Source organism: Cryptomeria japonica, chromosome 1 (assembly GCF_030272615.1).
Source record: "Cryptomeria japonica chromosome 1, Sugi_1.0, whole genome shotgun sequence".
In the NCBI taxonomy this organism is placed as follows: Eukaryota; Viridiplantae; Streptophyta; class Pinopsida; order Cupressales; family Cupressaceae; genus Cryptomeria; species Cryptomeria japonica.
The window spans coordinates 570826424-570851443 of record NC_081405.1 but is presented as its reverse complement, the minus strand read 5'-3'; the positions used below and the strand labels follow the sequence as shown (position 1 = coordinate 570851443).

Sequence of the window (25020 nt, the reverse complement as noted above, 5' to 3'; positions counted from 1 at the left end):
TAGATTTGGAACAGTCATGAGTAGATATTTGTCCATGAAAAAATTGTTTGGAGAAAAAGTAGTTAATGCAACATTTTCCCTAAAACTACCATTGTTTAGGTTCGAAATAGAAGATGAAATTACAATGTCCAATCATATAATTAATTTGAGTCTTCTAATTACGTATCTAGAAGAAGTTAAGGCTCTACGAGATGATAACAATGCTAAAAGTATCTTGTTAAACAACTTGTCTTCAAAATACAATAAAAATAACTTCACAAACTTTACAAGATATGATTTTAACACTTATAGTAGAAAAAAAAGGACAAAAGAAGATATGGAAGATGATCCTCAATAGGAGAAAGAACTATATTCACAAAGGATAATAAATAGTCAAGTATAAACAAAAGAAAAAATGCATGTTTTTACTCTAAGATAAAGGGCCACATAATATGATTTTATAGAATTCAAACCAATGATCTTCTTAAAGGAAAAATCAAAGATCAATCAAATGAAGGTAACAAAATCTAAATTTAGGATGAGGATTTATAATACTATGAAGCTTTTGTTAATGATTCTTTTTTTGGTCCTAATAATGTATTAGTACTATGAGCCTTCACTTTTGGAGGCTGGTGGAATCAGAGATTTGAAGAATTTTCATCATCTCAGGCTATCTTCTCACTTTCAGACGAGGTGTTGCATGAGAAGAATTTTTAGCTTTATTTTCGTGTTTTCTTTTTTGTTTTCATTGATCGTGTCGATAGGTTTAAAGAATTTATATATTGGGAAGTTTGATATTTTGGAGACAGGTAAGGGTTTGGTGTTGAAATCAATGTGAAGTTTTCTCCAATGATTTTACACACCTAAGATCAAGAATTATACACTTCCAAGGGTAAAAACACAATATGATGGAGTTCTATGTGTGTGGAGGTGAATATGGATTATTCTCCACTTATTTAATGTTTATGATTGAGGAGATTAGGATTCAAAACTTGGTATTTCAACTTGGAATCACAATTGTTCTAGCTAAGTGAGGAATCTCAATGTAATTATTACATTTCTATTATATACAGTTATATGTGTAACTATTTTATTACATACAATTGTTCTATTTCTCCCATATATATCATTTTTATCATCTAGTAATATTATTAAACAATAATTGACCTTTGTTTCTCTCACGAAGACTCCAATTGCCATACACATGTCAATCATGATCTCAAAATAAAAGATACCTTGTGTACCTATCTCTGTGAATGCCAAAAAATTGGAAACACTTATAAACCTTATTAAGAACCACCAAATCAAATAAGTTAATGTGCTATCATATGTGCCTCATAAAAATATGAACACCATAAACTTTTCACATTGAAATTCATATTAATGCTCACATAATAAGACCTCAAAATTTAATCTCCTTTGAGTTATCAAATAAGAACAATCTTCTCTCTCCTCTGCCAAGTGAAAAAACACCTAATCCACTATGTACCATGTTATAAATTATCTCCATCCCTTATTAAAAATAAATAAATAAATTCCTATGCAAAAGCTATCTAACATTAAGTGTTTCAAAAGAATGCATTATTTAATAGCACTAAAAACTAACAAAAATAGATAATTTGCAATTAAAAAATATACCACCACATAATTGTTAAAGAGGGATCTCTACTAACTCTCAAGACTTAAAATTTCATGCTATGGGTAAAATTTATACACTGAGAAAGAAGATTTCATTAATAAATTGGTAGTCAATATTAAATAAGGTACATGTTTGCATAGTTTTGCACTCCTAATGTTAGCATGAAAAAATCACTAACACTAGTTAATGCTACTAATGGTGCATAGATAGTTATAACATCATAGTAGAATGTTTTGGCAGTACTCAAGCTTCAAATTGTTGGCATTGCACACTCTAATGAGAATTGAAGGTGTTGTCATTGATGGAAACCTAGTGGAAACCTTCAGGTAACCTTGTGGGATTCATTTGGTAAACCACCGTTAGGCACAACCATCAGTAGGCACAGGCACGCACAGGCACCTACACTGGCAGACACTTCATCGACAACAACAACAATGTATATCAGCACCCCAGCCGACAGGAACAAACTTTTTTTTATTGTATTTAATTGTAAATATCTTTTGTAAAGCCGACATGGCATATTATAATAGACTCATATATGTATGAGATCTTGTAAAATCATTTTTATATGGATATGGATATGGATATGGATGTGAAAAAGATGAGAAGATAGGAGCGAATATTAAGGTAGACTTTGTATAAAGTTATGGTTAGAGTATGAGCTTAAACCGGTACAAAACCTGGCATAGCAGATGTTGAATTATAGCAGTACATTTTATTGGATTCTCATAATCCATTTTGTAAGTCAGTGATACTTCCATTTTGTAAATTGAGCAGTGAGCTCTAGGCAGTTGGCCTTCCTGCATGTGCAGGCACCACATTGTAAGTAATATGCATTCATTGCCTAGTGAGTGAATATTGTGGGTCACAAATCTCACCGAGGTTTTTACCACACCGTGTTTTCTCATTAAAAATCTTGTGTTATGGTGTGTTTTCTATGATGTTTTTGTTGTTCCTATTTACTATATTAATTCTTATTTACCGGTACACTATTATGGAATGCAAAATACTTAATTAAGTTGAATATTCTATTAACCGGTTAGATACTGATTCACCCCCCCCCCCTCTCAGTATCTTTGGGACTGTCATTAATCTTAACAATTGGTATCAAAGAAAATAGAGCATTCAGTGGAACCTTTGGAAAGTGGAATAAACATGGGAAGTATTGATACTGGTACTGAAAACCTGTAGAGACAGTAATAGAGATACCAGCAGTAGATAACACAAAGAAACAAAAAGAGAAACAGGCAGATTCATAGGTACACATTGAGATAGAGTAACTGGTAATCACTAAGAAACCCAAACCATTGCTAGTAGAAATGCAAACTCAGACTGATCCACCGAAAGTTGATTCAAGCAAATTGGTTATTCATACTACAAGCACTGAGATAGTAAAGGCAGTTGGTCAAACATCTAGTACTTCATTGAGCAAATTCAGACCTACAAATGTGACAGAGGTACTTTTGGACTCAATAAAGAAACTAACTAATTCTGATGCATTGGCCTAGAAGGCAATTGATGATACTATTCCTATTCTTAAGATGATTGCACCAAAATGCAATGTAGTTAATGTAAGGGATTCTTTAAGTCAGTTAGACACATTGTCTAAATATATTGTTGGAAATATACTGACAGTTGATCAAATAAATGTGGAAACATTCAAAAAGAAAATGGAAAAGGAAAAAGAAAAATTCTTTGAGGAAACAATAAACAAGTGCACAGAACACATTAACACACTTTTACCAGCACTGAATAAAATAATTTTAGAGTACAAGGAACTGTATAGGGAAACATGCAAGCCACATTTGTTGACAGTGGACATTGAAAAGGAAATAAGCTAAGTTCAAAAGGAGATAGATGATATAGCTGATAATATCATTGGTTCATCTGAACCTATATCAGTTATTGAGCAAGAGATAGCAGGATTTGAGGAAAAATTGGAGAAGCTAGAGAAAGAGAAATACAGGATAAAGGCAAATGCCAGAGAGCTTATGTACAAGCTTAGTCCTAAATTAGAAAACCTTATCTCTCTAAGGAAAGAGATCTATGAGGCATTAATTCAAGGTCAAAGGTCACCAGAGGAGCATATGCATCATCTCACCGGTACAATCCAAAGAACTGAGGCAACCATGAAGGACAACAACAGATTCATATAGAGCTTAAACATGATTTTGGCTGACATATTTCAGATTATAACCAACCGGTTACAAACTTCTAGGTAAAAGTTTGCACTCATTTGGCAATTTTTGACAACCTTTGTCATTGATGTCAAAGAGGGAGTAGTGGACAGATAAAAATGGCTAATCAAAGGAAATCATCTGCTTAGGCGAAACACAAATTTTTGGTAAATTCTTGGACTTCATTTTCAGAACAGATTTTTGGATTTTTCTCATGAGTGTTGCCATCAATGGCAAAGGGGGAGATTGTTGGTATTGCACACTCTAATGAGAATTTAAGGTGTTTTCATTGATGGCAACCTAGTGGAAACCTTCAAGTAACCTTGTGGCATTCAACTGGTAAACCACCGACAGGCACAACCACCTACAGTCACAAGCATCGACAGGCACAGTCACCAACAAACACTTCAGCGACAACGACAATAATGTATAGCGGCACTCGAGCCGACAGGAATAAAATTTTTTATATTGTATTTAATTGTAAATATCTTTTGTAAAGCCGACATGGCATATTGTAATAGACTCATATATGTATGAGATCTTGTAAAATCATTTTGATATGGATATGGATATGGATGTGAAAAAGATGAGAATATAGGAGCGAATATTAAGGAAGACTTTGTATAAGATTATGGTTAGAGTATGAGCTTAAACCGGTACTGAACCTGGCATAGAAGATGTTGAATTGTAGAAGTACATTCTATTGGATTCTCATAATCCATTTTGTAAGTCAGTGAGACTTCCATTTTGTAAATTGAGCAGTGAGCTCTAGGCAGTTGGCCTTCCTGCATGTGCAGGCACCACATTGTAAGTAATATCCATTCATTGGCTAGTGAGTGAATATTGTGGGTCACAAATCCCACCGTGGTTTCCTCGTTAAAGATCTTGTGTTATGGTGTGTTTTCTATGTTGTCTTTATTATTCCTATTTACTGCATTAATTCTTATTTACCGGTACACTATTCTGGAATGCAAAATACTTAATAAAGTCGAATATTCTGTTAACCAAATAGATAGTGATTCACCCCCCCCTCTCTCAGTATCTTTGGGAATGTCCTTAATCCTAACACAGAGAAGTTGTGAAATACAAAAGTTTTCAAATTTAATCATTAAGTTTTAATGTCTAAAATATCCTCTTAGGTTCTTATGATTTCTCTTTCATTAGATAGCGGCCAAAGACTATAGGATCTAAGCCACTGCTATTGCAACATCTCCTAGCCAACAACCACTATTTCACTAGTTGGCAATGACACCAATTACACTACAAGGCTATGGGGGCCAAAGAACCAGTTGGGATAGATGGGGACATAGCCAACGAAGGCAGAGGCAATTCTAGTTCGCACGTAGCAAGCATATCAGAATTAAGATTCAACTGGATAAAGAGAAGCCGCCCACATAGACCTGGAGGTTTTGCTTGGAGTGGAATGAATCTTAGAAGGTGAGTGGTTCCTTCATCAGTACCCATAGAATTGTAGGGCTTCCCTGCCCCTCCCCAAATGTTATCCTTTCGCCCACCCCATCACTTTGCCAGTCATATTTACCAGACAATGATATTTGAAAGGACTCAAATCAAGGAAGGTTTAGGAAGGGAATGGCCTACTATTCCAAAGGGGGGTCACTTGAACAATCTTCATACAAAGCCAGGCTTTTGATCTTAGTGCCGGTCCTAACTCGATATATAAGTTTTTTTTTTAAAATTGAACATGTAGACACAGGGAGAAGATTTAGTAAGGATTGTAAGTAATGATAAGGCACATGAACATAAAAACAACAAAATGGATATAGGATAAAGTAGATGGAACTACTCATAGTTGATTGTAAGGCCTTAGGGTAAACTTTTTTTCTTGACTACAAGTGTGACACTTCAAACAATATTTCATCACCAAGGTGATCCTCGAGATCAAATTAACTTCCATTGAATATTACAAAACATGCGTGATGCACAACCAATTGAACAAGATTGGGAATTACTAATGAACCATACAAACAATCTACTATCTATTGAAGAACAAAAAAAATTTGACAAAGAAATGCCCCTATACTCCACTAATGATTTAGTTACAATGCACAACAACAAAATTGGTTAAACTACTAAATCTTCTTGTTGCACTTAGTGTTGCAATCAAAATACACATAAAACCAAATGCTGATAATGATGCTAACCAACTTCCCCATGAAATCCTACTATGTAGAGGCCAATGAACAATGCTAACAACAAACCTATGGATACAAGTAGGCCTTGTCAATGGATCACTTGGAGAGGTACTAGATATTGTATACACAACTAGTTCTAAGCCACCAGATTTACCTTTGTATGTAGTTGTCTAGTTTGATAATTACTATGGCCCACCTTGGGACAAAGATGACCCAAAAAGTATACCTATAATATCCATATCCCTAGGTAATCATAGAAAATTCCACTAGCTATGGCCTGGGCGATTACCATACATAAATCCCAAGGATTAACATTACCAAAAGCTACAATTGATATAGGTAAAACATAAAGACAGGGGTTAACTTTTACAGCTATATCAAGGGTTAAATCAATAAAGGGCCTTCGTATAGAACTACCATTCTCTTTTGATTGATATTCAAGAATGATCAATAATCTATACACAATTAATTCTTTACTAGCTATATACATTTAAAGTCACACAAGTCAACAAATCATTACTTAAAACAAATCCATTCATTCATCGCATGCTTAATAATAGGGAGGGATTTTGTTTCTTTGGTTCCCAACACTACTTACCTCCATTCCAATCTTAGATATAAATTCCAAATTACCTTTTACATTAGACTTAATTTCAAAATTTCAAGTTGTAAAAACTAATTTGGCTATTTTTAATTTGGATAAAAGGACATTGGAATTGGATGAGGGTCTTCTGAAATACTCAATGGATTCTTTTGAGTTAGGCTCAGTTTAAGAAAAAAAAGTCCGATCAGTTAGTCTTTGCAGTTCTCCCGAGTATTACAATTTCAATTTGTCTTCAGTCTTTTAATCTTTTATGCTTCAATTTTTTTAAGTTTTTATTTTATTTGTAATATGTATTATTATTATTTTTTTAATTTTTGGAATGTATTTTTTAATGTTATATTTTTGTTGTTTGATAATCTTTATTGATTTATTTTAGCTTTTTATAAATCAGTTAGGACTGGAATCTAAACCTTCCATTAGTTATTAGAGTGCTCCACTACTGAGCTATAATTTTTATAGGACCAGACCATCTCTAGTTCAGATCTGATTTATTTTCAACACCAAACCGCCACGCAAGTCATGCTATAGAATGCTTCAGACTCTAATCGATGTTGAACTTTTAATGAACTAGTTAAAATTCAAACCTATGACGTTCAATTTGTTGTTAGAATACTATTGAACTATTGACTATTTTAAGACCAACCCATTTTTAATTGATATGTAGTAGCTGTTAAAATTCTACACTTTATGCTGGATTATATGCATACTTAACATTCTTATACAGAGAATCTGCTTGAAGAGGAATACTCAGACACTTAAGAGCAGCCCATGGGGTTGATTTCTTTCTTCCAAACTAGTCCATCTTTTCTTCAGCCCCTTTTGTGCCTTGCATTCAACATCATACTTCACCAAACTAAAAATAACATGAAACAATATTCTTGAACATATTCATGATATAAACTATTTTCTAAAGAACTCATCCATGTCCTTCAGAACCCATCCATGACATTAAAGAGAATTAAATATAAAAATCCCACAGTATAAACACAAATAGAGAGAACCCATTAAAGTAACGTACACTGCAAAGGCCATGAAGAAATAGAGCTGCTACATACTTCATTCTTATCGATCATTAAGCTGGAATCCTGAAATATATTGCATCTCACTACTCTGCTTTGATCAGTAACACATATTTGGGTCTTAGTCCAAGTGATTTGATTGCCATGATCAGTATTTCTCACCCAGGAAACAAACAGGATGGCACAAAGCACGGTACCGCTGGCCATCAAGAGCTGTATGTAGAAGAAGAATAGTATAACAGTATACAGTGAAGAAGGGAAACACTTGCCTATATTCTATCTAGAATTATTCTTTTAATAAATAATGGGTTTGTATACATGCATGTGAACTTCAAATCGTCTTAATAATCTCAACGTTCTTCCCATGGTGTGCTATTTCTAAATTAAGATTCACTGCACTACTTGCAAATATGTCAAATCCATTAATGAGCTGTAGTCAGCTTGGATTTCATTTTACAAGGGAAGCCTTCAATGCCAACACACATGTCTGCTGACTTTATCGTCACAAAATTCTTTGAAAATTCTCTCGTAACTTTATGTATTTTCTTTCTATTCTTTTAATTTCATTCTTTATATATAAAAGTTAATTAGAAATGTAATAGCTATCTATGTAATCATTTGACAAAATCTAAAATTAATTTTGAAATTAAGAGCTTTTCGTAAACATCACCGATAGAAAATCATGCATAAATCAAATACCATTTGGATCAACGGTTCGTCTCTTTTGAGAGGGTGCACGATGAAACTAACCCTGACGCTTCATTCACTACATATTGCTAGATGACTGCAGTCCATTCCACAAATTCGCATACCAAATGGAAAATCTTCTCACTACTAATTTTCTAACCTAACCGTTTGGTATAAAGACAGTGAAGTGAAGAAATGGCGCAAATGCAGGAGGAGTAGAATATGGGGTGCAAGGAAAAGGAAGTTGCCGAGTGGTGCAAAAGCCTGGAATGCCGCATGGGCTATTTACGTATCGAAGCCACCAAGTTATTCATGCAAGCAAATTGTTTTATGGAACGTGAAGCTCTGCCTCGTCGTCTGCAACAGCTTAACAGCCTTCACGATTCATTGTATTCTGAATTTCTCCTGATTGAAGTTCACGAGGATCGACTCCCTGCTGATATTCGGTGGTTACGTGGGGTCTTCAATACCTTCGATTCTCTTCGTAAAAAAATCGTGAAGATAGCAGAGAATGAAAGGAAGGGGAAAGAATTTGTAGAGGCACTGCCCATTGTAACAATTTCATGTTTTCATGTTGATGATGGACTTTTCTGTGGAGTTTGTAGGGATGATTTTATTCTCGGAGAAAATGTTCGAGAGATTCCTTGTATGATACGACATATATTTCATTCTCACTGCATTTGGCCATGGCTTGAGGATCACAATACTTGTCCCATCTGCACAACGCCATTCTTTAAGAAAAATGAGCCAATATCAGTACCGGAAGATCGATAGTACAGTGTGTATGGAAAGAATTATTGAAAGTGATATTACAAGTGGTTTCACTGATTTGAACTACATCGAATTGTATCACACGAAAATACACGCATCTCTTTAGATATTTATTGTTATAATAATTATTTTGTTTGTCTTCTATTTAGGATTGAAATATTTTGATTAATTTTTTCAATTTTTAAACAGAATTAAAATATATTGATGTTATTTTATTTGTTATTAGTTATTGTGGTTGAAATGATACATAATTAATTATAGCATTAGATAAACAATTATTATAGCATTAGATAATTCACTTTCAAATAAAATAAAACTATTAATATATCATATAGATTATTTTCTCTATCTTGTTGGTTTTTAAATACACCATTATATCATGCAATTTGTAATAATTTTTATTTTAGTTGGTTCATATGGATTAGTAAAGGAGAAGAATATAAATTTAATTTTAAAATTTAATATTTTGTTTTTAGTATTTTAATGTACACTTGTAAAAATAATCTAGATCTATTTTACATGAACCGAAATTTGAATAAGATGATAAATATCTAAATTTCAAAATATCAAGACTTGATTATAAAAATCAATTAAAAAATATAATTTTTTTTGTAGTTCATCTTTGTTAAGAAAGTTATATGTGAAAATTATGTAAACTTAAAATTTCATATTTTTAAATTCGGAAGGAAATTTTCATAGCCATATAAATTAGAGAATGTGATGTTCATAGATATGTGTGATTGATAGGTAAGTGGCATAAAAGTTATATATTTTTAACACATATTTATATATCAATGTATATTTTACATTAAAAAATGTTTTACAATACTAACAATACAAGGGATTTTGAGGTAGTTTTAGCAGTCTTAGTGCAGTTATGAACCCTTCAAGAGTTAGTTATGACTTGAGATAACTATCTGAGCAATTCCATTAATTAGAGAAGGTTCATATTAGAGATTTGTGTAGTCTCTTCATAAGAATTTTTTTTGGAGTGACAAAAATTGTATTTATTTTTATGGAGATTCCATTGGACAAATATTTTGGATTGAATTTCCATGTATGATGACTTAAAATAAGAATAAAACTAATGAATAAAATATAATGGGAAATAGTAATTGGAAAGGAAAAGGGGCCTATAAATGAAAATAAGCTATTGGATTCGAATAGTAGAGATGATAAAACTAAGGTTATTATTGGTCTTTCTTAATTATTACTTTAAACCATATCATATAGATTCGGAAAAGTCATGAGTAGATATTTGTCCATGAACAAAATGTTTGGAGAAAAAGTAGTTAATGCAATGTTTTCCCTAAAACTACCATTGTTTAGGTTCAAAATAGAAGATGAAATTACAATGTGTAATCATATAATTAATTTGAGTCTTCTAATTCAGTATCTAGAAGAAGTTAAGGCTCTAGGAGATGATAACAATGCTAAAAGTATCTTGTTAAACAACTTTTCTTCGAAATACAATAAAAATAACTTCACAAACTTTACAAGATATGATTTTAACACTTATAGTAGAATAAAAAGGACAAAAGAAGATATGGAAGATGATCCTCAATAGGAAAAAGAACTATACTTACAAAGGATAATAAATAGTCAAGTATAAACAAAAGAAAAAATGCATGTTTTTACTCTAAGATAAAGGGTCACATAATATGATTTTATAGAATTCAAACCAATGATGTTCTTAAAGGAAAAATCAAAGATCAATCAAATGAAGGTAACAAAATCTAAATTTAGGATAAGGATTTATGCTACTATGAAGCTTTTTTTAATGATCCTTTTTTTGGTCCTAATACTATATTAGTCCTAATACTATATTAGCACTATGTGTGTGGAGGTGAATATGGATTGTTCTGCAATTATTTAATGTTTATGATTGAGGAGATCAGGATTCAGAACTTGTTAATTCAATTTGGAATCACAATTGTTCTAGCTAAGTGAGGAATCTCAATGTAATTATTACATTTCTATTATATATAGTTATATGTGTAATTATTTTATTACATACAATTGTTCTATTTCTCCCATATATATCATTTTTATCATCTAGTAATATTATTAAACAATAATTGACCTTTGTTTCTCTCACGAAGACTCCAATTGGCATACACATGTCAATCATGATCTCAAAATAAAAGACACCTTGTGTACCTATCTCTGTGAATGCCAAAAAATTGGAAACACTTATAAACCTTATTAAGAAACACCAAATCAAATAATTTAATGTGCCATCATATGTGCCTCATAAAAATATGAACACCATAAAATTTTCACATTGAAATTCATATTAATGCTCACATAATAAGACCTCAAAATTTAATCTCCTTTGAGTTATGAAATAAGAACAATCTTCTCTCTCCTTTTCCGAGTGAAAAAGCACCTAATCCACTATGTACCATGTTATAAATTATCTCCATCCCTTATTATAAATAAATAAATAAACTCCTATGCAAAAGCTATCAAATACTAAGTGTTTTGAAAGAATGCATTATTTAATAGCAGTAAAAACTAACAAAAATAGATAATTTGCAATTAAAAAATATACCACCACATAATTCTTAAAGAGAGATCTCTACTAACTCTCAAGAGTTAAATTTCATCCTATGGGTAAAATTTATACCTTGAGAAAGAAGATTTATTTAATAAATTAGTAGTCAATATTAAATAAGGTACATCTTTGCAAAGTTTGCACTCCTAATGTTAGCATGAAAAAATCACTAACACTAGTTGATGCTACTAATGGTGCATAGATAGTTATAACATCGTAGTAGAAGGTTTTGGTAGTACTCAAGCTTCAAATTGTTGGTATTGCACACTCTAATGAGAATTGAAGGTGTTGTCATTGATGGAAACCTTGTGGAAACCTTCAGGTAACCTTGTGGGATTCATCTGGTAAACCACCGGCAGGCACAAGCACGCATAGGCACCGACACCGATAGACCCTTCACCGATAGCAACAACAATGTATACCGGCACCCCAGCCGATAGGAGCAAACATTTTTTTATTGTATTTAATTGTAAATATCTATTGTAAAGTCGACATGGCATATTATAATAGACCCATATATGTATGAGATCTTGTAAAATCATTTTGATATGGATATGGATATGGATATAGATGTGAAAAAGATGAGAAGATAGGAGTGAATATTAAGGCAGACTTTCTATAAAGTTATGGTTAGAGTATGAGCTTAAACTGGTACTGAACTTGGCATAGCAGATGCTGAATTGTAGCAATACATTTTATTGGATTCTCATAATCCATTTTGTAAGTCAGTGATACTTCCATTTTGTAAATTGAGCAGTGAGCTCTAGGCAATTGGCCTTCCTGCATGTGCAGGCACCACATTGTAAGTAATATCCATTCATTGCCTAGCAATTGAATATTGTGGGTCACAAATCCCACCGAGGTTTTAACCACACCGGGTTTCGTCATTAAAAATCTTGTCTTATGGTGTTTTTAATTCTTATTTATCGGTACACTATTTTGGAATGCAAAATAGTTAATAAAGTCAAATATTCTGTTAACCGGTTAGATACTTATTCATCCCCCCCTCTAAGTATCTTTGGGACTGTCGTTAATCCTAACAATTGGTATCAGAGAAAACAGAACATTCAATGGAACCTTTGGACAGTGGAATAAACACAGGAATTATTGATATTGGTACTAAAAAACCTACAGAGACAGTAACAAAGATACTAGCAGTAGATAACACAGAGAAACAAAAAGAGAAACAGGCAGATTCATAGGTACACATTGAGACAGAGCAACCGGTAATCACTGAGAAACCCAAACCATTGCTAGTAGAAATGAAAACTCAGACTGAGCCACCAGAGGTTGATTCAAGCAAATTGGTTATTCATACTACAAGCACTGAGATAGTAAAGATAGTTGGTGAAATATCTGGTACTTCATTGAGCGAATTCAGACCTAGAAATGTGATAGAGGTACTTTTGGACTCAATAAAGAAAATAACTGATTGTGATGCATTGGCCTATAAGGAAATTGATGTTACTATTCCTATTCTTAAGATGATTGCACCAAAATGCAATGTAGTTAATGTAAGGGATTCTTTAAGTCAATTCAACACATTGTCTAAATATATTGTTGGAAATATATTGACAGTTGATCAAATAAATGAGGAAACATTCAAAAACAAAATGGAAAAGGAAAAAGAAAAATTCTTTGACGAAACAATAATCAAGTACATGGAACACATTAACACACTTTTACTGGCACTGAATAAAATAATTTTAGAGTACAAGGAACTATACAGGGAAACATGCAAGCCACATCTATTGATAGTGGACTTTGAAAAGGAAATAAGATAAGTTCAAAAGGAGATAGATGATATAGCTGATAATATCATTGGTTCATCTGAACCTATATCAGTTATTGAGAAAGAGATTGCAGGATTTGAGGGAAAATTGGAGAAGTTAGAGAAAGAGAAATACAGGATAAAGGCAAATGTTAGATAGCTTAAGTACAAGCTTAGTCCTAAATTAGACAACCTTATCTCTTTGATGTAAGAGATCTATGAGGCATTAATTCAAGGTCAAAGGTCACGGGAGGAGCATATGCATCATCTCACGATTACAATCCAGAGAACTGAGGAAACCATGAAGGACAACAATAGATTCATATAGAGCTTAAACTTGATTTTGGTTGACATATTTCAGATTATAACCAACCGGTTACAAACTTCAAGGTAAAAGTTTGCACTCATTTGACAATTTTTGACAACCTTTGTCAATGATGTCAAAGGGGGAGTAGTGGATAGAGAAAAATGGCTAATCAAAGAAAATCATCTACTCAGGCAGATCACACATTTTTGGAATAGATTTTTGGATTTTTCTCATGAGTGTTGCCATCAATGGCAAAGGGGGAGATTGCTGCCATTACACACTCTAATGAGAATTGAAGGTGTTTTCATTGATGGCAACCTAGTGGAAACCTTCAGGTAACCTTGTGGCATTCATCTGGTAAACCATCAGCAGGCACAGACACCGACAGGCACCGACACCAACAGACACTTCACCGATAGCGACAACAATGTATAGCAGCACCCCAGCCGACAGGAACAAACTTTTGTATGTTGTATTTAGTTGTAAATATATATTGTAAAGCCGACATGGCATATTGTAATAGACTCATATATGTATGAGATCTCATAAAATCATTTTGATATGGATATGGATATGGATATGGATGTGAAAAAGATGAGAAGATAGGAGCGAATATTAAGGGAGACTTTCTATAAAGTTATGGTTAGAGTATGAGCTTAAATCGGTACTGAACCTAGCATAGCAGATGCTGAATGGTAGCAGTACATTTTATTGGATTCTCATAATCCATTTTGTAAGTCAGTGAGACTTCCATTTTGTAAATTGAGCAGTGAGCTCTAGGCAGTTGGCATTCTTGCATGTGCAGGCACCACATTGTAAGTAATATCCATTCATTGGCTAGTGAGTGAATATTGTGGGTCACAAATCCCACTGACGTTTTTCCCACACCTGGTTTCCTCATTAAAGATCTTGTGTTATGGTGTGTTTTCTATGTTGTCTTTATTATTCCTATTTACTGCATTAATTCTTATTTACCGGTACACTATTTTCGAATGCAAAATACTTAATAAAGTCGAATATTCTATTAACTGGTTAGATACTGATTCACCCCCCCCCCCCCTCTCAGTATCTTTGGAACTGTCATTAATCTTAACACAGATAAGTTGTGAAACACAAAAATTTTAATGTTTAAAATATCCTCTTAGGTTCTTATGATTTCTCTTTCATTAGATAACGGCCAAAGACTATAGGATCTAAGCCACTGCTATCCCAACATCTCCTAGCCAACAACCACTATTTCACTAGTTGGTAATGACACCAATTACACTACAAGGCTATGGGGGCCAAAGAACCAGTTGGCATAGATGGGGACAGAGCCAACGAAGGCAAAGGCAATTCTAGTTCATACATAGCAAGAAGGTCGGAATTAAGATTCACCCAGAGAAAGAGAAGCCCCCCACATAGACCCAGAGGTTCTTCTTCGAGTGGAATGAATCTTAGAAGGAGAGTTATTCCTTGATCGGTACCCATAGAATTGTAGCGGCTCCCTGCCCCTCCTGAAATGTTAGCCTTTCACCCACCCTGTCACTTTGCCAGTCATATTCACTAGACAATGATGTTTGAAAGGACTCAAATCAAGGTAGGGTTAGGAAGGGAATGGCCTACTATTGTTAAGGGGGGTCACTTGAACAATCTTCATACAGAGCCAAACTTTTGATCTTAGTGCCGGTTCCAACTCGATATATAAGTTTTTTTTTTTAATTGAATATGTCGACACAAGGAGAAGATTTAGTAAGGATTGTAAGGAATGATAAGGCACGTGAACATCGAAAAAACAAAATGGGTATGGGATAAAGTAGATGGAACTACTCATAGTCGATCATAAGGCATTAGGGTAAACTTTTTTTCTTGACTACAAGTGTGACACTTCAAACAATATTTCATCAACAAGGTGATTCTCGAGATTAAATTGACTTCCATTGAATATTACAAAACATGCGTGATGCACAACCAACTGAACAATATTGGGAATTACTAATGAACCGTACAAACAATCTACTATCTATTGATGAACAAAAAAAATTGGACAAAGAAATGCACCTATACTCCACTAATGATTTAGTTACAATGCACAACAACAAAATTGGTTAAACTACTAAATCTTCCTGTTGCACTTAGTGTTGCAATCAAAACACACATAAAACCTGTTATCGCGACATTTATTCCTCATGGCAAGAGTGGGTCATCTTTTCCTATTTATGTTGGAGTCCTAGTTCATCCCATATTATGTTGGTTCAAGTCTTTAATGCGTCCTCAAATCCTTTTTCTAGTCATTTAAGTCAGGTTCAGACAATTGATTGAACTCCTTGAACACATCGAACCGTTCTGAACTGGGTTCAATAGGTTCATTTAGGTTCAATAGGTTCCAAGGTGTTCAAAAAAAGTTTTTTGTACTAACATTTTCTCTAAGTGTTTTGCAGCGGCTCTTCCAAAAAGTTTTTCCTGTTCGGTGATATAACATTTGTGTTGAACTTATTGAACTGAGTTCAAAGAGTTCAAATATGTTCAACATGTTCGACACAGCAAGTGGTCAACAGTTTGACGCAGTGTACATCTCGAACTACTTGAACACTCAAGAAGTAGGTTCAAGATGTTCATTTGGGTTCAATGTTGGTGGGTCCTGCGGTTTCTAATGTTTTGGGAAGTGCATTCATTGCTAAATATGGAGAGGCAGAACCATATCTTAAAGTGATGTCATTCTTTGGCTTTTTCGAAGTAAGTGAACATTTAGGGAACTGGCAGTTTCTTAAAGCACGCCACCATGCATTCAATGCATGCCTGCGAGGGTCTAATATACCAACTTGCCGCATCCAGACTGAGATTGTGAAATCATTGCATTTAATGTATCTGTATCATTACCTTTCTCAATAAGGTATGAAAATCATTTGTGTTCTGCATTTGTTACTTGTTGCTGGACTTTTGTTTATGTTATCCTTGGATAGGAGTCTTTCTTGCTGCTAGCCGTTGTCCGATTATACAAATGTGAAGGTGAGTCTTTCCTTATTTTCTTTAGTGTTTTCCCTTGCATTTTCTCTCATATAGAAGGTTTCACTGCAATCAAATTTAGGTTTCTTGTTTTGAAGTTATGAAGTCCACTCTGCATTTGTTTGGAAATGTCTTTAGCTTGGCATCCACAGAAGCCATAGTTAGTGATACTGACCTGAAAGGAGAGAACCTTGAAGATTTGAAAGAAAGGGTGTTCAAGGGTATTGATAAGTCTTTTTATATAGAGATTTTGAGTAGTGGACTTTTAGAAGCCGCAGCCTTTCCTCCAGCAATTCCTTGTCCAGAGTTGGTTTGGGAGTGTATTGCTAGATATGACCCAGTATTTGAAACTATTAAGAGAGATAATGGCAAAACCCTTCTTGCCATTAACCGTGAGGTGATCGCTTTAGTTTTCAAGATATCGGATTACCAATTTTCTAATTTCTCTCCTGCCTAGTCAATCAGTGAGTTCAATGCAGACAGAGTCGGACACCGAAATAATGTGGCAAAATTCTGGTTGAAGGTCCCTTAGAGAGGTGGTTCTAGGTTACCCAAAAATCCTAACAAGAACCACATGTTGCCAGATATCCATGATGTGATGCTTTTGTTGCATCGAGCCAGAGGTTCTGCCAAAGCTTATAGCTTTGATGATTGGATTTATTGCTATGTGCAATTAGTTCTGGAAGGAAAACAATATTTGGATTGGGTAGAGTTAATTGTTGATTCAATGAGAGAGCAGTTGAGTCTAGCCAAGCAGTTTCAACAAAACTTCTTCATGTCCTCATATCTCTTGTATTGTCTAGCTTGTGTTAAAGAGTTAATGGGTATACCAAAGCAGCCCACTGAGGAGGATGTTCCCATGTATGAGTTCTATCCTATTCTGCAAAAAGACAATGCCCTACAAGATTTCAGAAGGATACACAATGCATTCCTGGGTGATATGTGTCATGAATTGAAGGGTAGAAAGGCTAAATGGATTTCAGATGATGCACAGACCTTGATTAAGAAGTTCAGTAGTTTTTACATCCAGTTCCCATGCTTTTGCTATATACGAGTAGGAGGCTTTGAAGAGGAACCCTTCAAGCTCCCCCACTTCTGTTCTAATTGTTTTGTTCTAGCAGAAGTATGCAGGCAACTGACCTCTGTGATCAAGAAGGCACAGCCTAAGGACAAGTGGGAAGGTCATTTTCCAATACAATTTGGAGTGTTGTCTTGTAATTCAATGTCTGATGCACTAAGTATAGGAGCAGACCTTAGGAATTTTAATTTCTCTCTGTATTCTGAAAGGAAAGGGTTTGACAATAAGGGATTTTCTCAGAGCCTTGGCTTAATGCCTTATCTTCCCACACCACAGTTAGAAGATTTCTAGGAAGACTGTACATATGAACTTGAAGTTTTCAAAAGGGAAAACATGAGATTGGTGCTAGAATAGGTTGTCTCTTTGCAAATAAAGTTAGACATTAAAGGACTTGAAGAGGATTATCTTGAATTGTTTGAACCAGGATATTTAGCCCATGCAGAGACTGAAATGCTCCCAATTAATTGGGATGAGGAGGAAAATGATGACATACAATTGAGGACCGAACGAGTTCTAGAAAGAATCGTGGCATGGGTGGCTAAAAAGAAAGCAATAAAGTCAGGTGCCAAGTCCCTCTCTGCAAGAAATAATAAGGATCCTCTATCTTCACCAAAATGTCCTTCTAATAGTGCTCCTATTCGTGCAGGTAAGGATACCAAGTTGTCTCAGCCTAGACGCAGGTCTAGCCCAACTCTAGATTTCAGTACCCCTTGGCATACTCGATCACATAGTGTCGCTCAGAGGAAGATGGACCAGGTCAAGGATATGGGAGTAAAAGATGCCATGCTTGAGGCTCAGATTTTTTAAATTGAAGATTTGGATGGTGAAGTTGCTTGTGCTCTAGACTCCCAAACAGTGACTGTGGCAATGACGCCACCACCAAAAATGATTGAAGGAACTACTCATTCCGCTGCAACCCCTAAATGGTTAACAACCTCAGTGAACAAGAAAAGGATCTTTCTTCCCGTGACCATTCCGATTTAGGAAATGGTTGCTAAGTACTCAGAGAAGAATCCAAAGCCGAAAAGGTTCAAGACCACCACTCACCTAAACAATGATGAAGAAACTAGAAAATGGATAGCTGAAACTGCCTCATATAAGCCCAAAGGTGAAAACAAAGAGGTTGGTCTTGATGATTTTGAGATCACAAAAGTAGAGTTGGGAAAGATGAGAAGAGATACAGATAACCATTTTTTCCAAGTGTCAGCAAAGAAAATGCTTACTCACTCAGAGAAGGATGGATGGGAGAAAAGAGAACTTAAAAGACACATAACTATTTTGGCTCAGTTCATCGATAGTATCGGTTGCCTTAGAGCAATTCCAATATCCCATGCCACTGAGAATTTCGACCCAACTTCTCCGGAAAACAAGAAGTTGATGAACCAAGTTCAATGGGCTAAGAGCATTGCTGAAATGGTTGAGAAGTGGATTGAACAAATAATCAAAGATGGTGAAAATTACATTACCGACTCTCGAAAATTGTGTGATGAAGTACAGAGCCTAATTTCTGAAATCCAAAACCAGCTTGTACCATGGGAGAAAGAAGAGCACAAATGGCAAAATGTCCTGCCTCTGTTTGCCAAAATCGAAGAATATGGGACTACTAGATTTCTGATAGAACATTCAATTAAGTTGGTGGCTGATGAATGTCAACTTTTCGTGCTGAAAAAAACTATCATGTGGCAAGTGCTTACCTTTCAGTCAGTGATTACGGATGCAAGAAACTCTGTCTATAAACTCCAGGATTTGCAAAGTAGTATAGTCAAGGATAATAAAGTGGTTAATCCCGATCATGACTGGGAGTTAGGAATCTGCAGGTCAAGCACACAGGAAGCAATCAAATCTTTTTGGTTGAACATGGAGAAGATCAGAGTCAAGAGTAGCTTCATGTCGGAGGATATAACCAAGGTGCCTAGGATCGAATCTATGGTTTTCATTGGGAATGATCAGCTACCAAAACACTCAGAGAAGATGGTGCAACATAAGTGGAATAAAGAGGTGGCAAAGGCAAAACTCAATGCAATGAAAGTCCCGAGCCAATCCATGGTTCAAGAACTCACAACTGCTCATGACGCCTGTGAAGACGGAGAAGATGACAATGATGGACTATGACATAATGCATCAATTTAGGACTAGTTTCCTTTATTTTTAAAACATTTTTCATAGTTATGCAAAAACTTCGGGACATTTGTCCCAAAATACTTTTTGTTGGTTTGGTAACTGTTTTATCAGGGAGTGGTCGAGTTTTTAGGGAGACCTCCCCCATTTAGACTATAAATTAAGTAAAACAGATGGTAAAAGGGTTAGATTTTAGTAACTAATTTTGTGAACTTCGACTAAAGTTTTTGTTTTGTTATTTTTTGTTCTTAATCAAAGGAAGAATCAAATGATTGGGATCTGTTTTGGAAAAAGATTGGTAGATGTATTTTTGTGCCTTTGTTGCATAAGGATATATATATGAAATCTAATCATATTGTTTTTGGGGAGAAGAAAGATTTGTGTATTTTGAATCCGAATAGATAACATGTCTTTGCATATGTTCATCTGATCAAGTAACAGTAATTGATCATTTCATTGCAGTATTTCATTATTCCTCTGATGTTCTTTCCTTTGAATGTGTTGTTTACTCTAGAAAAGATTCATGATTGAGGGCAGATTTATTTTCCTTGAATCTGTTCATCTTTTATTAGTTTAGGTGGAAGAAGTATATTGAACTTTGTTTCAGTTGCTGTAGTTACATGCTTTGAAAATTAAGGAAATAGCTTTCATTGTTTATGAGACATGAGAAAAGTTGCAGCCTTTCATCCAAGAATAAAATAGGCGGCCTTACACGCTTTCTGGTTAAAAGCTTTCATTCAGATATAAATAAAAATAAAACACATTTCATGAAAAACCAAGATAGGGAGCTGTACCTACGCAAAAATTCAGAGGGAAGTGATTTGAACAACATTTAGCCAACTGTTCAGTGAATCATTTGTTCTTAGAATAAGGTAATAGAGTTTAAGATTAATCATTTAAAAACAAAGAGAAAATCTGTTCACTAACAAAACCAAATGCTGATAATGATGCTAACCAACTTCCCCATGAACTCCTACTATGTAGAGTCCAATGAACAATGTTAACAACAAACCTATGGATACAAGCAGGCCTTGTCAATGGATCACTTGGAGAGGTGCTAGATATTGTATACACAACTAGTTCTAAGCCACCAGATTTACCTTTGTATGTAGTTGTTTGGTTTGATATTTACAATGGCCCACCTTGGAACAAAGATGACCTGAAAAGTATACCTATAATACCAATATCCCTAGGTAATCATATAAAAATTCCACTAGCTATGGCCTGGGCAATTACCATACATAAATCCCAAGGATTAACATTACCAAAAGCTACAATTGATATAGGTAAAACATAAAGACAGGGGTTAACTTTTACTGCTATATCAAGGATTAAATCAATAAAGGACCTTCGTATAGAACTACCATTCTCTTTTGATTGATATTCAAGAATGAAGAATAATCTATACACAATTAATTCTTTACTAGCTATATACATTTAAAGTCACGGAAGTCAACAAATCTTTACTTTAAAAAAATCCATTAATTCATCGCATGCTTAATAATAGGGAGGGATTTTGTTTCTTTTGTTCCCAAGACTACTTATCTCCATTCCAATCTTAGAAATAAATTCCAAATTATTTGGATAAAAGGACAATGGAATTGGATGAGGGTCTTCTGAAATACTTGATGGATTATTTTGAGTTAGGCTTAGTTTAAAAGAAAAAAGTCTGATTAGTTAGTTAGTCTTTACAATTCTCCCGAGTATTACAACTTCAATTTGTCTTCAATCTTTTAATCTTTTATGCTTCAATTTTTTTAAGTTTTTATTTTATTTGTAATATGTATTATTATTATTTTTAAAATTTTTTTAATGTATTTTTTAATGTTATATTTTTGTTGTTTGATAATCTTTATTGATTTATTTAAGCTTTTTATAAATCAGTTAGGACTGGAATCTAAACCTTCCATTAGTTATTGGAGTGCTCCACTACTGAGCTATTGGTTTTTATAGGACCAGACCATCTCTAGTTCAGATCTGATTTATTTTCAACACTAGGCCACCACGCAAGTCATGCAATAGAATGCTTAAGACTCTGATCGATGTTGAACTTTTCATGAACTAGTTAAAATTCAAACCCATGACGTTCAATTTGTTGTTAGAATACTATTGAACTATTGACTATTATAAGACCAACCCATCTTTAATTGAAATGTTACACATCATCTAATCATCACTCCTAAACTTGAAAATAAAAATCAGTTTTCTGATTTAAGTATAACATGTCCTATAAATTTGGAATTGGAACCAGGAATGAGTTCGCATATTAATTATAGGAGTAGGATCCAGTATGGATGTGTATGTCTGTCAATTCAAATGTGACCTGCCTGCCTCCTTCCCTGGTCCATAAAAACATTAATTTTTCCAATGATTAAAAGAGTAAAATAACATTTGCAAGCATGTATGACCACAAAAAATGAAACAAAACAGCCTCTTCTGCAGAAGGAAAAGAGCAATTTTATTTACAAGTGAAATTTTGTTGCAATACAGATCCAACTAGACTTCATGTAAGACGGTACCATCAAAAATAATTTATAATGCAAAAAAATAATCTAAGATGATTAAATTCTTCTTCACGGTAGATACATGTGTTTCCATTTGCTTTTGATAATCAGCAACTCTCATTTTTCCTTGAGAAATGTGGTTTGGATTTGGGCACTACCATGACTATGAGCGAATACATATGTAGTAGCTGTTAAATTCTCCACACAAACTTGAGTTATAAGCACATTGATCTTGATAGCAAGGCAACACTATTAAGAGAACACAAATCACTTTATGCTGGATTATATGCATACTTACCATTCTTATACAGAGAATCAGCTTGAAGACGAATACTGAGACACTTAAGAGCAGCCCATGGGGTTGATTTCTTCTTCCAAACTAGTCCATCTTTTCTTCAGCCCCTTTTGTGCCTTGCATTCAACATCATACCTCACCAAACTAAAAATAACATGAAACAATATTCTTGAACATATTCATGATATAAACTATTTTCTAAAGAACTCATCTATGACAATGCAAACAAACAGTTTCCTTAAGAACCCATCCATGACATTACAGAGAATTAAATATAAAAATCCCATAGTATAAACACAAATAGAGAGAACCCATTAAGGGAATATACACTGGAAAGGCCACGAAGAAATAGAGCTGCTACATACTTCATTCTTATCGATCATTAAACTGGAATCCTTAAATATATTGCATCTCAGTACTCTGCTTTGTTCAGTAACACATATTTGGGTCTTAGTCCAAGTGATTGGATTGCCATGATCAGTATTTCTCACCCAGGAAACAAAGAGGATGGTACAAAGCACGGTACCGCTGGCCATCAAGAGCTGTATGTAGAAGAAGAATAGTATAACAGTATACAGTGAAGAAGGGAAACACTTGCCTATATTTTATCTAAAATTATTCTTTTAATAAATAATGGGTTTGTATACATGCATGTGAACTTCAAACCGTCTTAATAATCTCGACGTTCTTCTCATGTTGTGCTATTTCTAAATTAAGATTCACTGCACTACTTGCAAATATGTCAAATCCATTAATGAGCTGTAGTCAGCTTGGATTTCATTTTACAAGGGAAGCCTTCAATGCCAACACACATGCTGCTGACTTTATCGTCACAAAATTCTTTGAAAATTCTCTCGTAACTTTATGTATTTTCTTTCAATTCTTTTAATTTCATTCTTTATATATAAAAGTTAATTAGAAATGTAATAGCTATCTATGTAATCATTTGAAATAATCTAAAATTAATTTTAAATTTAGGAGCTTTTCGTAAACATCACTCGTAGAAAATCATCCATAAATCATATAGCATTTGGATCAACGGTACTTCGTCTCTTTTGAGAGGGTGCAAGATGAAACTAACCCTGACGCTTCATTCACTACATATTGCTAGATGACTGCAATCCATTCCACAAATTCGCATACCAAATGGAAAATCTTCTCACTATAAAGACAGTGAAGTGAAGGAATGGCGCAAATGCAGGAAGAGAAGAATATGGGTTGCAAGGAAAAGGAAGTTGCCGAGTGGTGCAAAAGCCTGGAATGCCGCATGGGGGATTTACTTATCGAAGCCACCAAGTTATTCATGCAAGCAAATTGTTTTATGGAACGTGAAGCTCTGCCTCGTCGTCTGCAACAGCTTAACAGCCTTCACGATTCATTGTATTCTGAATTTCTCCTGATTGAAGTTCACGAGGATCGACTCCCTGCTGATATTCGGTGGTTACGTGGGGTCTTCAATACCTTCGATTCTCTTCGGAAAAAAATCGTGAAGATAGTAGAGAACGAAAGGAAGGCGAAAGAATTTGTAGAGGCACTGCCCATTGTAACAATTTCAGGTTTTCATGTTGATGATGGACTTTTCTGTGGAGTTTGTAGGGATGATTTTATTCTCGGAGAAAATGTTCGAGAGATTCCTTGTATGATCCGACATATATTTCATTCTCACTGCATTTGGCCATGGCTTGAGGATCACAATACTTGTCCCATTTGCACAACGCCATTCTTTAAGAAAAATGAGCCAATATCAGTACCGGAAGATCGATAGTACAGTGTGTATGGAAATAATTATTGAAAGTGATATTACAAGTGGTTTCACTGATTTGAACTACATCGAATTGTATCACACGAAACTACACGCATCTCTTTAGATATTTATTGTTATAATAATTATTTTGTTTGTCTTCTATTTAGGCTTGAAATATTTTGATTAATTTTTTCAATTTTTAAACAGAATTAAAATGTATTGATGTTATTTTATTTGATATTAGTTATTGTGGTTGAAATGATACATAATTAATTATAGCATTAGATAAACAATTATTATAGCATTAGATAATTCACTTTCAAATAAAATAAAACTATTAATATATCATATAAATTATTTTCTCTATCTTGAAGTTAGGGTTGGTTTTTAAATACACCATTCTATCATGCAATTTGTAATAATTTTTATTTTAGTTGGTTCATATGGATTAGTAAAGGAGAAGAATATAAATTTAATTTTAAAATTTAATATTTTGTTTTTAGTATTTTAATGTACACTTGTAAAAATAATCTAGATCTATTTTACATGAACCTAAATTTGAATAAGATGATAAATATCTAAATTTCAAATTATCAAGATTTGATTATAAAAATCAATTAAAAAATATTATT

The 25020-nt window shown here is 34.0% G+C and overlaps 2 protein-coding genes across 2 annotated transcripts; both read left to right on the top strand.

The window, feature by feature from the left end:
* The first annotated feature begins 8480 nt into the window (after positions 1–8480).
* LOC131039770 (uncharacterized) lies at positions 8481–9032 on the top strand. The gene has a single exon (XM_057972603.1). The coding sequence runs from the start codon at positions 8481–8483 to the stop codon at positions 9030–9032; it is 552 nt and encodes a 183-aa protein (XP_057828586.1).
* Positions 9033–23830: 14798 nt separating this feature from the next.
* On the top strand, positions 23831–24409 carry LOC131858097 (uncharacterized). Its single transcript, XM_059211082.1, has one exon. The coding sequence runs from the start codon at positions 23831–23833 to the stop codon at positions 24407–24409; it is 579 nt and encodes a 192-aa protein (XP_059067065.1).
* Positions 24410–25020: the final 611 nt, after the last annotated feature.

Bases quoted from the DNA above. Each gene is read 5' to 3' on its own strand.
- LOC131039770 (XM_057972603.1), top strand. From the start codon at position 8,481: ATGGGGTGCAAGGAAAAGGAAGTTGCCGAGTGGTGCAAAAGCCTGGAA.
- LOC131858097 (XM_059211082.1), top strand. From the start codon at position 23,831: ATGGCGCAAATGCAGGAAGAGAAGAATATGGGTTGCAAGGAAAAGGAA.